Here is a 15000-nt window from a genome sequence, read left to right as displayed (position 1 = left end):
CTTTCATGCTCAAATATAGCACTCTACTGGGATGAGTCATTGCCGCTAGCAAATGCACATGCTCCTTAGTTTGAGCACTCTGGCATGCCTTAGATGTACCACATGTGTGGGACATTTGGGATGGCTTTTTTTAGTTTAACCTCCCACGTTGATGTCAGCACTGCACTGATGAGGCCCGTAAGACCGAAACATCCCTGTTATCTGATCACAACTTTGTGAATTAGGTTTGCACGTGTAACTCTGTGTATTTGCCTGTTAATCTCATTTGCTTGTAATTAGTCTCGCCCGTGCAAAATCGTATGTTAAATTTCATCTACTTGTTAACAGTTTCGTGCAACTCTTTCACGCTGTATTGACCGAATGCAAAAATGGCCGCCAACAAATTATTTTTTTGTCTTTGTGTTAATTAGCCTAGCTAGCCTCGTTTTATCATTTTTCACGAGATTTTATCGAGACTAAGGAAACCAGGGATTGCCTCTCAAAAATACAAAGAAATTAAATCGACTAAGTTTAAATTTAGCAAGTCAGTCTCAGCAGTGTCGGACGTTGGGTGGCTTCATAGCTCAGTTGGTTAGAGCGTCGCACCGGAATCGCGAGGTCACGGGTTCAAACCCCGTTGAAAGCCCGAATTTTTCAGGCTTCTCTACGCAATTGCAAAAAGTGCGCTCATAACTGCGAAGATCATAGCTTCACTTGATTTCATATCCGCAGTTCATATATGATTCATTTCATATTGCTGGTTTTCACTCATGTGATCAACAGCCATGTTTTTCAACGAAAACAAAAGGAAGCGTTTGCATAATAGTAGAGTTAAATTCCCGGAGGATTTGCTAGGGGCACCAACATGGCCGCCGCTTCTTTGTTTAGGGGCACCAACATGGCGGTCGTGACGTCATGTGAAAACCGAGAATACCATTTCATCATTGATTCATTCCTCACGGGACCATTAGAACCCACAGATGACCAGCTCCCAACGTCAGTGGTTTCATAGCTTAGTTGGTTAGAGCGTCGCACCGGAATCGCGAGGTCACGGGTTCAAACCCCGTTGAGGTCCTGAATTTTTCAGGCTTCTCTTTAGGCTCGATTTCCAGCCGTTTTGTGAGCACGCGTTCCTCGCCCCACACCACGGCTGGATCACTGGTCTACACATTGTATTTTTTGACCAATCGCCGCCAAGGCTGCTCAAATCGAGAAGGCTTCCCTGTGATTGGTCAATTCTGTCACTCGTCTATCCAACATAGCGGATATTAGTGCCCCTGCTGTGCCCCGGAGTTTTCTTCTTCTTTATAAGTGTGTGTTAGAGCGATTTCATATCGAGAAATTTAGAGAAACACAACTGGAAGCCATTATTAATTTGTTTCAAGGGAAAGATGTTCTAGTGTTACAGCCTACGAGCTCAGGGAAATCCTTGATTTTTCAGTCTTTTTCGCTCATCGTCGATAAGCTGCGGAAGCCAGTCCATTCTAGTTGTGCTTTGGTCATATCTCCGTTAAACTCACTCATTCAGGACCAAGTACTTGAGTAGCGCTATTTTTTACCATCCAAAGCGATAATCCTTACTTTACACAAGTTTACGATTTATTTGCATACCGTTTGATTCGTTTATCGATCAAGCATAGCATACGCTAACAAACTTTATGAGAAGACGCCTGAAAGAAGGTCTGTTTGACGATAAGTTTGTTTTGGATATAACGATCTTACACATATCTGTAATTGGTTTCGTGTTTTTAGTCAAGCTTTAGTCAACATTTTCTGTGATGCATGTAAGCAAAGAAACAGAACGTGCATTTCAAATGTTTTATTGAATGAAACGAAACAATCCTATTACAAGCTGATTGTTTCAACACAAATTACTTAATTGCGTACTACTTAACTAATATTCTTGCCGCTATGCCTGCTCTTAGCTGATGAGTAAACAGAAGAGCGAAATGTAAATATTGTTGATATACACACCGAACTCTACTTCCACCTTCAATGTCGTTCGTCTTCGTTTGGCAACCAGTGGTGACATTAATCCAAATCCTGGCCCTTGTATCACATCGTTTACTACTAATCGAAACGGATGTAATATTCATAGACTTCATCATCTCTGTAACCCCCACAACCTTCATTGTGCAGATAAAGAGTGACTCCGGTCTTCATCTTGTGCGGTCGATTAATAATCTGACTATATGCACGCTGAATGCTCGCTGTATAGTGAACAAATCTGCAATTTATGTCGACTACGTTAATGAAAGCAACGCGGATTTATTTGCTATAACTGAAAATTGGCTATCATCCAATGAGTGTGCAGTATGCAAAGAGTTAACTCCATCTGGCTATAAATTATATCACAGCCCACGGTGTGATCGTACAGGGGGTGGCACGCCTCTTTTGTTCATGGAAAATATCACGGTCTCCAAAATCGAATCTACCTCAAGGATTTTCCTTGGACTCTCGGAGTATCTTGTCACCGCTGGCTCATTACGTTTCAGACTTGTTATATTATCTATCGTCCACCGTACTCTGCTTATCTCCTCTTAAAGTTCAATATGTTTCGTTTAGAAAACTTCAATAAGTTGTCAATTAGTACTAGCGATCTCTGTACGAGTGATACTGATGATCCCGATCAGCTGTGTGCTTTATTTGATAATATTTTACGCTCTCTACTTGGTCGTCATGCGCCTGTTAAGCGTCGAAGAATTACCGCAAGGTTCCTGTCTAGGTCCCATTCTGTTTACGCTGTATGCGAGTAAGCTTTTTGAGATTGTTAAAACTCACTTGCCTGAAGTTCTCTTTTATGCAGATGATACGCAGGTCTACATATCTTTTAGTCCTAACCCTTCACCCAAACGTGTTTAAAAACTATTTTTTCAAGTTTTCGTGTACCACTTCTTACATGATGGTACTGCCGTTGAGTAGTCTGTGATAAGGGCGTGTATAAATTAAGGGCAAGTTGGCCACGACGCAACGCACCGTAACTTTATGAGACACGTATAACATCACGTGCATCCCATAAATTAGGGTTAGGCTAATGAGATGCCAGTCACGTACGTGCACGTGACGAGAAGGCGAATGGGGTGTGCATAAATTAGGGGCAAGTTTTGAACACGTAACCCTAGCTCCATAAGAAGTGCAAATTTCGGTTGGAAAAACGGAAAGTTGGTCTGACTTAAGATTAGGGTTTAGGGTTCGTTGCTGGGGTTTAGGGTTAGGGAGCTTCAGGGCTCCACAGCTCCACCGGACGTAGAACCACTATTCCGTATACTACTTCTAAAGTAATGCGTTTTCAATAGCTTCTGCTTACGTTTAATTGACGTTGGGATGGTCTTTGAAATCCACGGTTTACCAAGCTGCCTTCTCTTTTATTTTGAAGCTTTTCACAAAGAAGCATGAGTGTCCGTAATCAAACGTAATTCGTTTAAAATTTTCCAAATGCTAACATTAACATCATTCGTAACAAGGTTGGTGAAGTCGATATTTAACTAGGCTTGCAGAAATGCATCTTTGTTAAATCGTGAAACATGGCGAAAATACGTTGGCTCTTTAGAGGTAGGTGGGGTGCTGGCTGTTGTACAAGATCCTGGAGGGGGATCGGAAATATCAGTAATTCATATAGAGTGTTTCCACATGACGTCATGGCGGCCATGTTGGACTGAGTGAAACAAAGAAACAGCAGCCATGTTGGAGGAGTGAAATACTCTTTTCGGAATTGAACTCCATTTTAATCCAAATTCTTCCTTTTGTTTTAGTATGAATTGAAACGTTAAATGGTTGCAAAATCCTCGTTATCTCTGTCTTTGTTAATTGGTACTGTAGCCATGCGTGTCAAAATAAATTGAGTTATTGGGTAATTACTCGATTACTTTGTTCAGTGCAGCAAAATTGACAGTTGAATTAGGTAGTAGCCAAAACGCGGGGCCGGGGCCGGGGCCGGGGCCGGGGCCGGGGCCGGGGCCGGGGCCGGGGCCGGGGCCGGGGCCGGGGCCGGGGCCGGGGCCGGGGCCGGGGCCGGGGTCGGGGTCGGGGTGTCTTTTTTTTCCAATTTTTTTTTGTTTCAATTTTTGACGTTTTTCTCCTGTAATGTTATATTCGAATGTTTGGCATCTTTCTTTCATTTATACGGAATCTACGAAAGAGACATCTTTGTTTTTCGAAATTAAGAGAATTTCAGACTGAAATTGTAATTTTTGTGGGAAATATACACTAACTCCTTGAGACAATGAAGATCCGCTGAGCTCCACATTTTAAAAGCACATTTTAATGTTTACTTCGTAAAAACCTCCGCAATACAATTAAAACGAAACAGAACATAGCCCACAGTTCCACGATAGTCGTCACACAACGTTATCATTTGCCCTTTTTCGCAAAATTGTTTTCAATGTTGTTCTGTTTTTTATAGTGATATTGGATTCGATCCCGTGACGTCCGAATAGAATTGACTAGCAAGTTCCCGTGCGACTCTGGCTTTACTACAAACCGTTTCTAGTAAAGACAGACAACAACATGACAGCAACACGAGCAACGAGGAAATTTAAACTTTGCGTGACTGCGTGACGATCACATTTTTTTTATTTTTCTCAAGAAGTAAACATTGCAATGCTGTTTTGAAGTGTGGAGATCAGCGAGTCTTCAGTGTTTTTGGCAGTTGGCGTATATTTCATAAACTCCCATTTCAGCATTTCCGGAAATGATCTTAACTTCCAAAAACAAACTCCGGTTTTCGAAAAGACTAAGGTTATCGCAAAAACCAACAGGAGAATAACGATAAAAATTGAAACCAAAAAAAATGGGAAAAAGAAAAGGCACCCCGACCCCGACCCCGACCCCGACCCCGGTCCCGGCCCCGGCCCCGGCCCCGGCCCCGCGTTTTGGCTACTACCGTTGAATTACGGGGTGGTGACTTCTTTGCCTAAAAGCAACTCACTTAACGAAACTGTCCTTTTTCAAACAACAAGGATTCAAACAGCTTCAATTCTTACAGAGTTCGATAAAAATCCGGATTTAAAACATGCGGTGGGGCAACCAAAGCGATGGGAGCTGTGTTGGGGTTTCAGTGTGAAAGTACAAACGGCTACTAACACTCTTATAACTCTTTTTTCATTATTATTTTATTAACCTGCAGTCTGCAGTCTGCATTTTACCCTCAGTCTGCATTTTATCCCTGGTCTGCAGTCTGCAGTCTGCGTTTTACACTGACCGGTTATTTGGGTGGTTTTTGGCAACAGAGGTTAATTATTCGTAATGCGATCGCTTCCGTTGTCGTTAGCAATGGGTCGCAAATTTGACACTTTTATCGCATTATCACATTACGCATTGAACCACGTTATCTATTATTCCTAAAAATTTAAAAATATTCATGCCTTATCAGTTTTCGGTCGAATTTATGTCTAAGAAAGCAGATAAATTGCAGAAAATATTAGTTTTGCATCCAAAAATTCGTAATCAACGCTAAAATGACCAAATTTTGCCTAGAAAACATATTTTACTGTTATTTTTCTTAAATTTTTTCTTTCGACTTTCGCTTTTATAAAATGTTTCAGTTGTCTGTAAATAAGCTGTATGCTGTTGGAAAGCTTATTTTCTTAGCTTTAAAATGATGTATTTTTTCCCCTAACTTTAAATATTTTTTGAGAAAAAAAAAAAATTTTTTGGCGATGGCTGATTTACCGCGGTTTTCTCGCGGTTGGGAAAGTAGGAAAAAGAGTTAGGCCAGTAGCCAGGTTTTTAACCTCAGAAAAGGATCTGTTTCGTCGTACGAACGTGTGAGGACCTGTGAGCCAAAGGGCTTCTGCTGGTATGACTTCTGGGTGACCCCTTAATAACTTCTTACTAACCGAGCGCGAGGGCCGTACTGCCAGGGAAATATTGGCCCGAGGTCGTGGCAGTACGGACCTCGCTGCGCTCGGTCCGTACAAAAACGACCCAGGGCCAATATTCCCCAGTACGGCTCGAGCTAGCTCGGTTAGTAAGTAGTTTATTATATGGTTTTTTAATTACCTTTTGCTTTGTTTTTGCAAGCCCGTAATCGGCCCGTGGGCCAGTCACAATTTGCCTGGAACGCTGCACGTACCACAGGCAACCCAGTGTACCCTCACGGAGGGTCTAGTTTGTTTCAAGTTGTGTCCATAGGCTTTGCTTTTGAGGGTCATCCCCTGAGACGCTAGATAACTGCTTTTCTAAAGTTGTAATCAGCTGTTCAATTTCATTTTGTTTCTTAGCCATTCGCCTTTTTTTTGTTGCGCCAAACTTAACTGATCTTAAATACTTTTGTTCTTGGGCCATCGTAGTTTGATCAAAAATAAGACACAAACAGCAGTGATAAACATATTGAACTTTTTCATTTTGATAATGACTTGACGTTTCGTATGTGCTCTACATACATTTTCAAAAGTAACCGTTGAAATTTAAAACAGCTATTTATATATAACAAATCGGTCCCCTCATCCGATTTGTTATATATAAATAGCTGTTTTAAATTTCAACGGTTACTTTTGAAAATGTATGTAGAGCACATACGAAACGTCAAGTCATTATCAAAATGAAAAAGTTCAATATGTTTATCACTGCTGTTTGTGTCTTATTTTTGATTTAACTGATCTTTCCCGAACTTTAAGTTTCAGCATTTCCCACATCAGGTTATGGTTAACATAATCATCATTCGCGTACTCGTTTTGTGTTTCCTGTATTGTTGATTGGATCAGACTTGTATATTCAGGATCATTTAAGAAGGAGGTGTTGAGCTTCCAGAAACCTTTGCCTCTATCGTTAGAATGCACAGAAAAATGTAGAGTGATCATAGAATGGTCTGTTTTATACCCTGTTAAAATATCGGCTTTGTTCGTATTACAAAGGATACTCTGATTAACAAGGAAAAAATCAAGTCTACAATGGACCTCAGGTCTTTTTGGCCGCCACGTGGATCTCGCAGAATCAGGATTTAACACTCTTGGCCACTCTCCTCCATGGGCACCTGCGATTATTCCGAGTGTGGAATACATAAAGCAATTGCGAAACATAAAACAAAGAAAATAGAGTTACAGAACAATACCCCAAAAACTGTTTAAAAACAAAAGTAAGGCTTTGTAAGGCGGCGATGTAACTGGCATTCCTTATTCCAAGTCGGTAGAAAGACATTAAACGTGTACAATAATGTCAACAACCAAAGAACAAACAGAGAGAAAAAAAAATACAGTCATGTCCAATATACACAAACTGATACGGTTCGAAACTACAAATTTACGATCCGTACCGTTTGGCAGATCGTAAAAGACAGTTTCGGTCCGTAAACAATCGGAAATTTTTACCTCATTAGTGGGACATAAATATAAATCACGTGTTATTCACGCAAAGGGGTCACAGCGGTTTGTCGATCCGTACGGTTTGTACGGATCGTTAACGCAGTTTTCGGTCCGTATACCATCGGAAAATTGCATCTCATTAGGGGGTCATCAATATATATCACGTGTTATTTCAGCGAGAGGTCACAACGGTTTGTCCATCCGTACGGTTTGTACGGATTGTGAACGCAATTTACGGTCCGTATACGCTCCGTCAAATGCATCTCATCAAGCGTTTGAAGCGGGAGAAAATATCAATCAAGGCATGCTACCACAACAAGCAAACCAGACATGCATGTGTACCTCGTTCTTTAAGCGTGAGCGATATGACCCGTTTAGAGCGAAAAAAATTATCTGAATCGACGGATACTGCCACAACAAACAAGCCACATATGCATGTATACTTCGTTCTTTAAAAGCCCCTACAGCTAATACAAAAAGAGAGATCAAATTTAAAATTTAAAGCAATAATTAAGTCTCGGAAATTGCCAATACTAGGTAGTGACAAAGGATATTTGAAGATTAAGCAAAGGATATGACATATATTGAACTCCGTCTATGAATAACTTGTATGGTTCCGATCTGCTAAAAGCAGCTCGCTTCCCCTGCCCTCTAGCTTCAAACATTTTCGGGATGAGCCTCTTGCGAATTTCAACCACTTGCCTTGGCAGGGCAACACCAATTCCTAAACCTTGTTTCCCCGCAATAGAACAACGATTGGCGAAAACATTTTCACGATCTTGATATCTAACAAAACGTGCAATTATTGCTCTGGGTTCTGAACCTTGTTCAGAACCCAGAGCAATAATTGCACGTTGTTTCCGTTTCCCAACTCAATGCACTCGTTGAAACTCTATCACGGGCGTTGCGCATTCCCAATTTAGTTTCTAAAAAATTATACAGGATCGCCGTAGTATCTTCATCTGGAGTCTCTTCGTGGATTCCGTAGAACCGTAAATTTTCGCTTCTTTGGTACACGTAGCCTGAAATTTGTAATCGAAGTTTGTTCAATTCATCCTTGGTTTTTTCCTCCAGGCCTTTTACTTTTGCTTGTTCTTCTTCAACGTCTTTGTTTAAGCTAGCCACGCTGTCCTTTAATGTGTTTATCTCGCTTGTCGAGTTTTTAAATCCACTTTAATTTGGGCCACTTCTGTCTGCAAAGCACTTACGGTTATATTCATTTTGTCGACGGACTGTCGAAGAAAGTGAATTTGCGAAGTTATTGCATCAAGTTTCGATAACTTCGCTAGGATTTCATCGGCTTTGGAAGCGAGAGCTTCGGCCATGCTCAGTGCTGTTAAAACTACGTCTCTATTCTCGGCGTTAATCTCAGTAATCTCTTCCTCTTCTAATTGCTTTTCCTCTTTTCTTCGCTTAAAATCAGGAGAATCACTGCTACTGTCACTGTTGCTCTTTCTACTTTTTCTTTTGACCAAAGAAAGCAATTCCATATGATAAAATGACAAGAAATTTGAAAGGTTTTGAAGGGAGCTCACACTTTCATGACTTCACAGATTCATGCTCGCCCCGGTCTCCCCCACGAACGCACTTGGTGTACCTATGATTATTAATAATACCGTGACACCATTGCAATTCCTTCATCCGGTGTGATTTTAACACTTGCTGTTTCTTACTAATCATTTTGTCATTTTGAAGGACATCTAAATCAAGCATTGATATTAAACCGTGAAACATCAGTGCTATTCACGTTACTCACGACTGAAAAACTTCATCCCTTGCAGTATATTACATTTCTTTTAAACAATGGCCATATTGCGTAAAAAGATTAAAAAGACTTCGTCCCTTGCAATAGTGACATTTTTTAAAGAATGATGGCCACATTGCGTTTAAATTGGCCTTGCGTTTCCTTAGATTCTGTTTCGACTGGTACAACATCGTGACCGCCATTATCAAATTGTGTACTCACAACGCCCTTTTCATATTCAGTACTGATTTAATCTCCCCTCTTCAACATCAATTTCTCCGTTTGTAAACGGCCACTCCTCTACCTGGACCCTGGACACATTGAATTCTACGTACAACTATCCTTAACAGCAGGGGCAGCTGTAATGTTAACTATTACTAGTAATACATATACTGAAATTGTAACCTTCACTTGCCTTGGCTGTCGGTTAGATGTTGTTGATGGAAATGATTTTCTTTGTGTTTATTTTAGTGCAAAGTTAGGTCACAATCCGCCACTGGTGTCAATATCAGTCAAGTGCCGGAATTCACGTACTGTCGGCAGCACTTCTTGATATAAATACACAAGCAGTTGTCTCAACGAAGAACGCAGTCTTATGAGACAAAAAGAAGTCCAAAGCAGAGAGAAGCCTTACAAATGCAAACAATGTGACAAGTGTTTTAGCGTAGCGGGAAGTTTAAGGAAACATGAAAGAGTCCATACTGGAGAGAAGCCTTATCAATGCAAACAATGTGGCAAGTGTTTTAGCGAAGCAGGAAATTTAAGGACACATGTAAGAGTTCATACTGGAGAAAAGCCTTATGAATGCAAACAATGTGGCAAGTGTTTTCGCGAAGCACATCACTTAAGGAGACATGAAAGAGTCCATACTGGAGAGAAGCCTTATGAATGCAAACAATGTGGCAAGTGTTTTAGCGAAGCAGGAAATTTAAGGACACATGTAAGAGTTCATACTGGAGAAAAGCCTTATGAATGCAAACAATGTGGCAAGTGTTTTCGCGGAGCAAATCACTTAAGGAGACATGAAAGGGTCCATACTGGAGAGAAGCCTTATGAATGCAAACAATGTGGAAGGTGTTTTAGTGTAGTAGGACATTTAAAGAAACATGAAAGAGTCCATACTGGAGAAAAGCCGTATGAATGCAAACAATGTGGCAAGTGTTTTAGCCAAGCAGATACCTTAAGGAGACATGAAAGAGTCCATGCTGGAGAAAAGCCTTATGAATGCAAACAATGCGGCAAGTGTTTTAGCGAAGCAGGAAATTTAAGGACACATGTAAGAGTTCATACTGGAGTGAAGCCTTATGAATGCAAACAATGTGGCAAGTGTTTTAGCGAAGCAGGAAATTTAAGGAGACATATAAGAGTCCATACTGGAGAAAAGCCTTATGAATGCAAACAATGTGGCAAGTGTTTTAGCGAAGCAGGAAGTTTAAGGAACCATGAAAGAGTCCATACTGGAGAGAAGCCTTATAAATGCAAACAATGTGGCAAGTGTTTTAGCAAAGCAGGAAGTTTAAGGATGCATGAAAGAGTCCATACTGGAGAGAAGCCTTATGAATGCAGACAATGTGGAAAGTGTTTTAGTGGAATAGGAAGTTTAAAGAAACATGGAAGAGCCCATTCTGGAGAGAAGCCTTATGAATGCAAACAATGTGGCAAGTGTTTTTGCCGAGAAAATGACTTAAGGAGACATGAAAGAGTCCATACTGGAGAGAAGCCTTATGAATGCAAACAATGTGGAAGGTGTTTTAGTGCAGTAGGAAATTTAAAGAAACATGAAAGAATCCATACTGGAGAAAAGCCGTATGAATGCAAACAATGTGGCAAGTGTTTTCTCCGAGAAAATAACTTAAGGAGACATGAAAGAGTCCATACTGGAGAGAAGCCTTATGAATGCAAACAATGTGGAAGGTGTTTTAGCGAAGCAGGAAGTTTAAGGAAACATGAAAGAGTCCATACTGGAGAAAAGCCTTTTGAATGCAAACAATGTGGCAAGCGTTTTAGCGAAGCAGGAAGTTTAAGGAGACATGTAAGAGTCCATACTGGAGAAAAGCCTTATAAATGCAAACAATGTGGCAACTGTTTTAGCAAAGCAGGAAGCTTAAGGATCCATGAAAGAGTCCATAGTGGAGAAAAGCCTTATAAATGCAAACAATGTGGCAAGTGTTTTAGCGAAGGAGGAAACTTAAAGACACATGAAAGAGTCCATACTGGAGAAAAGCCTTATGAATGCAAACAATGTGGCAAGTGTTTTAGCCAAGCAGGACATGTTAGGAGACATAAAAGTGTCCATACTGGAGAGAAGCCTTATGAATGCAAACAATGTGGGAAGTGTTTTAGCAACGCAGGAAATTTAAAGGGACATGAAAGAGTCCATAATGGAAAGAAGCGTTATAAACGTAGTAAGCGGACCAGAAAGTCTTTTCGCAACAGAAGAAGTGTCAGAAAACATGATAAAGCACGAGAAAGTTCCAATGAACCCGAAGTACAGATTCATTGCACCCGCGCTTGTCAAGAACATAGTTCAAACCAGGTTGTAAAACAGATCTGTTGGCTTTGCCAGGAAGAGTTGAGCAGCGAGGAGCTTCTTCTTGCACACTACCAAAATCATATGACGTTTGAGGAGGAGCCGTCATCCTGAACAAGAGAAGGTTTTTTGTGCCTACTTTTTGTCGTGGTTATCACTCATTAGCGATAATCGTTCCTCACTTACGACTTTATAAATATTAATCTTCTATACGCACATTTTTCGCCTTCGTTGGACGTTGCTTCCCTGTCAAATACGATCAGCATTTTTAGGCTAGTTTTAAAATTGCACTATTGTGTGCATCTAAATACAGTGTATTTTGCGGTGCATAGGGTCATTTGTTGCGAAGTGCCCTTTTGTTTCTAGTCAAAGTAATCTTTGAGCGATGTTTAGGCCTCATTCACGATAGCCGCCATGTTGGTTTTCAAATTGTCATGAAAATTAGCCATGTGTTATGCTTGGGGGCAAACATTGGAAAAAAGGCAAATTGCGGAAAATCGGCTAGTGGAAATATTGAAATAACATTGCTAAAAGTCCATTTTAGTATTTAGAATTAAGTAGCTTTTATAATAATTTTATATCTTTGGATTGCCTTTGACAGTTTTACTTTCTACGTCGTTATCTGCTTATTTTTCACTAAAAAACGTCGAAATAACTTATGTAATCATTCTATTTTATTACTTAGGTGATAAACATTCAATGAACGTGAAACAAATCATCTGTGTGGCTAAGATGTTCGTTATAACCTCTCAAACTTGTGTTGTTTGCCCCCTCCGAAGTGTGTAGCTAATTTGCATGATAATAGCAAATCCAACATGGCGGCCATCGTGAATAAAGTCTATTGAGGAGCGGGCGTCTTGAACCACAGGGTCCCCAAACGTAAAAGAATGTGATGATGATGAAGATATATACAAGGCTAAAAAGCCGTGAAAACAAAAGTCATGGCAAAACCGAACCTTTTTTACTTTGAGAATGTGCATGGTTTGATACTTATAACTTATTTCCGAAGGAAACAACAACGCGATGAAGCAGTTAATTAGTTTGTTCAAAGTTTACATGTACTCTTGGCTTGGCTTTCTCCTAAAAGCAGGGTTTGCTGGGGAAACTATGAAGTGGGACACGACTTGACATCGTTTAGGAAATTCAAAAGCCCAAATAACGAGGTCTTGCTTTCATTGAACTAAGTAAGATACACTTAATGAAAAAAGTCCTACGGTATGGATAAGGACGTTGAGTGTCTCGACAAAGTTGGAAAGACACATGCCGCTCGGATAGTGAATTTGAATCTTAAATGGTGCACTGTGTGATTGGGGCCGTTGGGTCTGTATATTTCATCTTGACTTTACATGATACAGGTTGTATCAGGCGACTGGAATGACTTCAGCCGACCGAAGTTGAGTTTTGTAGCGATTTCGTGCCAGAATTTTTATAGGGAGACCGATTTTCATTCAAGCGTATTGGTGTAGTTTTTATACACATTAGAAAGCATCCTCAGTCTTGACAATTTTTTGTCATGTCTGAATGTAGATATGTCAAAGGTAGATTGCTTCAAGCATCCCGTCCAGGGGAGAGTAGCATCACTCTTAGTCGTTTCATTTTTACATAAACTAGTACAAAAGCTCTGACCGTGCGTAGTGTGTGAGCAGTGTTAGGCCCTAGTGACCCATCTTTCACTGTATCTTCTTTATTATTGCCAGTTATTGGTCAAGTCCATTTCCAACCACTCGTTCTATGCTAAACAATGTTTTCATTTGTAAAGATGTTCCTATTACAGTTTTGGCCAGTGGAGGCCAACTGGAAACCAGATCAGGTTGACTTGGGTTCACCCTCAATCGTTTGTACATAACTACAATCTTGGACAAAATAAAATGAAAAATTAGTAGCCCCCCCGCCCAAAAGCAATGATGAATCCGCGTGCAATTTGAAGCCCGCTATTTTTTCATCATCAAAATTTTGTGGAGGGGTGGTCTTCATTTTCCATTTGAAATGTCCAAGATTGTCTGAGCTCCATACTTAAGTTACCAGTAGTGTCATAGAACCAATTTGATGGGGTTCAGCCCTTGCAGTTCGCACTTTTTAAGCAGAAGGAAATGTATGGGGTGCGCATATGGTGAAAACTGGCCATAATAATGAATCATAAATAAACAAAACACTGAAATTGTAGGCCTGGCCTCTCTTTTTGGGTATTTTAACGCCTGTGTATTGTGTAGTATTCTTTTGTTTTGAAACTCAAATTCGCATGATACAGCAATTGTGTCAGACACAAGCTAAAGTTGCTGAGCGCCCTTGTTAGTTCACGGTCACTGTATGATCTGTAAGTGCATAGCAATCCAGTATGACTCTATTTCAGAGACTTCGTCTGACAATATTTGTTACCTGTTAGAAAGCGACTCACAGCTATATAGCTAACAACCCAAATTGTGCGCAGTGTTGAGCTGTTGATCTATAGTCAAGCTGACTTAACCATTTTCCCGGACTGACATTCATTTTGCTGCTGCTGTTTGTGAAGCTAAAATAAAATGTGAAGGTCCGACAACAAAAATATAGTGCAGTGGAAAAACGTGGAAAAAGGAAAAAAAAAACAAAAAAGAAAACCTAAGTGATAAAAATAAATAAATAAAAATGGCTTCTATGGAAGATTGATTCGCAGCAAAAATCTTGACCCGGACTTGAACTCTGACAAGGTAGAACATCACATTTGACCCAAAAGTGGTAAAGGCGGTATACTGTGTCGACTTTTACATCTTGTTTGTTTGTTTGTTTGTTTGTTTGTTTGTTTGTTACTTATTTGTTTGAGCAGGTTGAAGTTTTGGCAGCTATTCAGCTGATGTGGACCTGCTATACCCACCCACCCATATAGGCCATATACACACTGAGGACAGCCACAACACCGGGAACTTCATCCCCTACTCTTCTCGAATAGTGTGTGGGTTCTTTAACGCCCCACAGTGAACTAATGAACATGGAAGTTATTTGTGAGACGGGACCTCCGACTTATCGTCCTTATCCGAGAAGACTTGAAAGTCTAACCATTTGCGGATGTAATTACAAAGCCAGCACTTTCTCCTCAGTTATTTAAAGAGCCTGAGTGTTGGCCGGCCGGAGTCGAACTCACGACCTCCCGCATGGCAGCCCGGTGCTCAACCAACTAAGCCACCACTCTATGCGTTTACATTTAAGACTTGAATCAAATGACCCTCACGGATGGCTGCGACAAGAGGAAGTTAAGTTTGGCCTCTTTTCGTGCTTTTGATATTATAACGGTTTTGATCCCTTAAAGCGACATTTCCCACGTTTTTCATACTGTTTCTAATGATTTCACATGATTTACCACGGTTTTGTCTCAACTCGATGGCGATTTTCGGAAGATCCCAGTAGGATGTCATTTCCACAATCCTTAGTTCATTTCAACCGATTCCAATAAAAACTGGCTTGTGATTGTCTGA

At 40.5% G+C, this 15000-nt stretch overlaps 1 protein-coding gene across 3 annotated transcripts in view; it reads left to right on the top strand.

Moving 5' to 3' along the window:
- LOC138006744 (zinc finger protein 709-like) overlaps nt 1-13741 on the top strand; it is a 108513-nt gene extending 94772 nt beyond the window's left edge. For all 3 annotated transcript variants that reach the window (XM_068853251.1, XM_068853252.1, XM_068853250.1), the window contains exon 2: nt 9496-13741. In XM_068853251.1, coding sequence (XP_068709352.1) covers nt 9620-11668 — 2049 coding nt within the window. In that variant the 5' untranslated portion in view covers nt 9496-9619 and the 3' untranslated portion in view covers nt 11669-13741. The remainder of the gene's footprint in view (nt 1-9495) is intronic.
- The last annotated feature ends 1259 nt before the right edge of the window (nt 13742-15000 follow it).

This window comes from Montipora foliosa, chromosome 6 (genome assembly GCF_036669935.1).
Source record: "Montipora foliosa isolate CH-2021 chromosome 6, ASM3666993v2, whole genome shotgun sequence".
Classification (NCBI taxonomy): domain Eukaryota; kingdom Metazoa; phylum Cnidaria; class Anthozoa; order Scleractinia; family Acroporidae; genus Montipora; species Montipora foliosa.
Note: the sequence above shows the minus strand (reverse complement) of the source record. Positions and strands in the feature narration are given on the sequence as shown.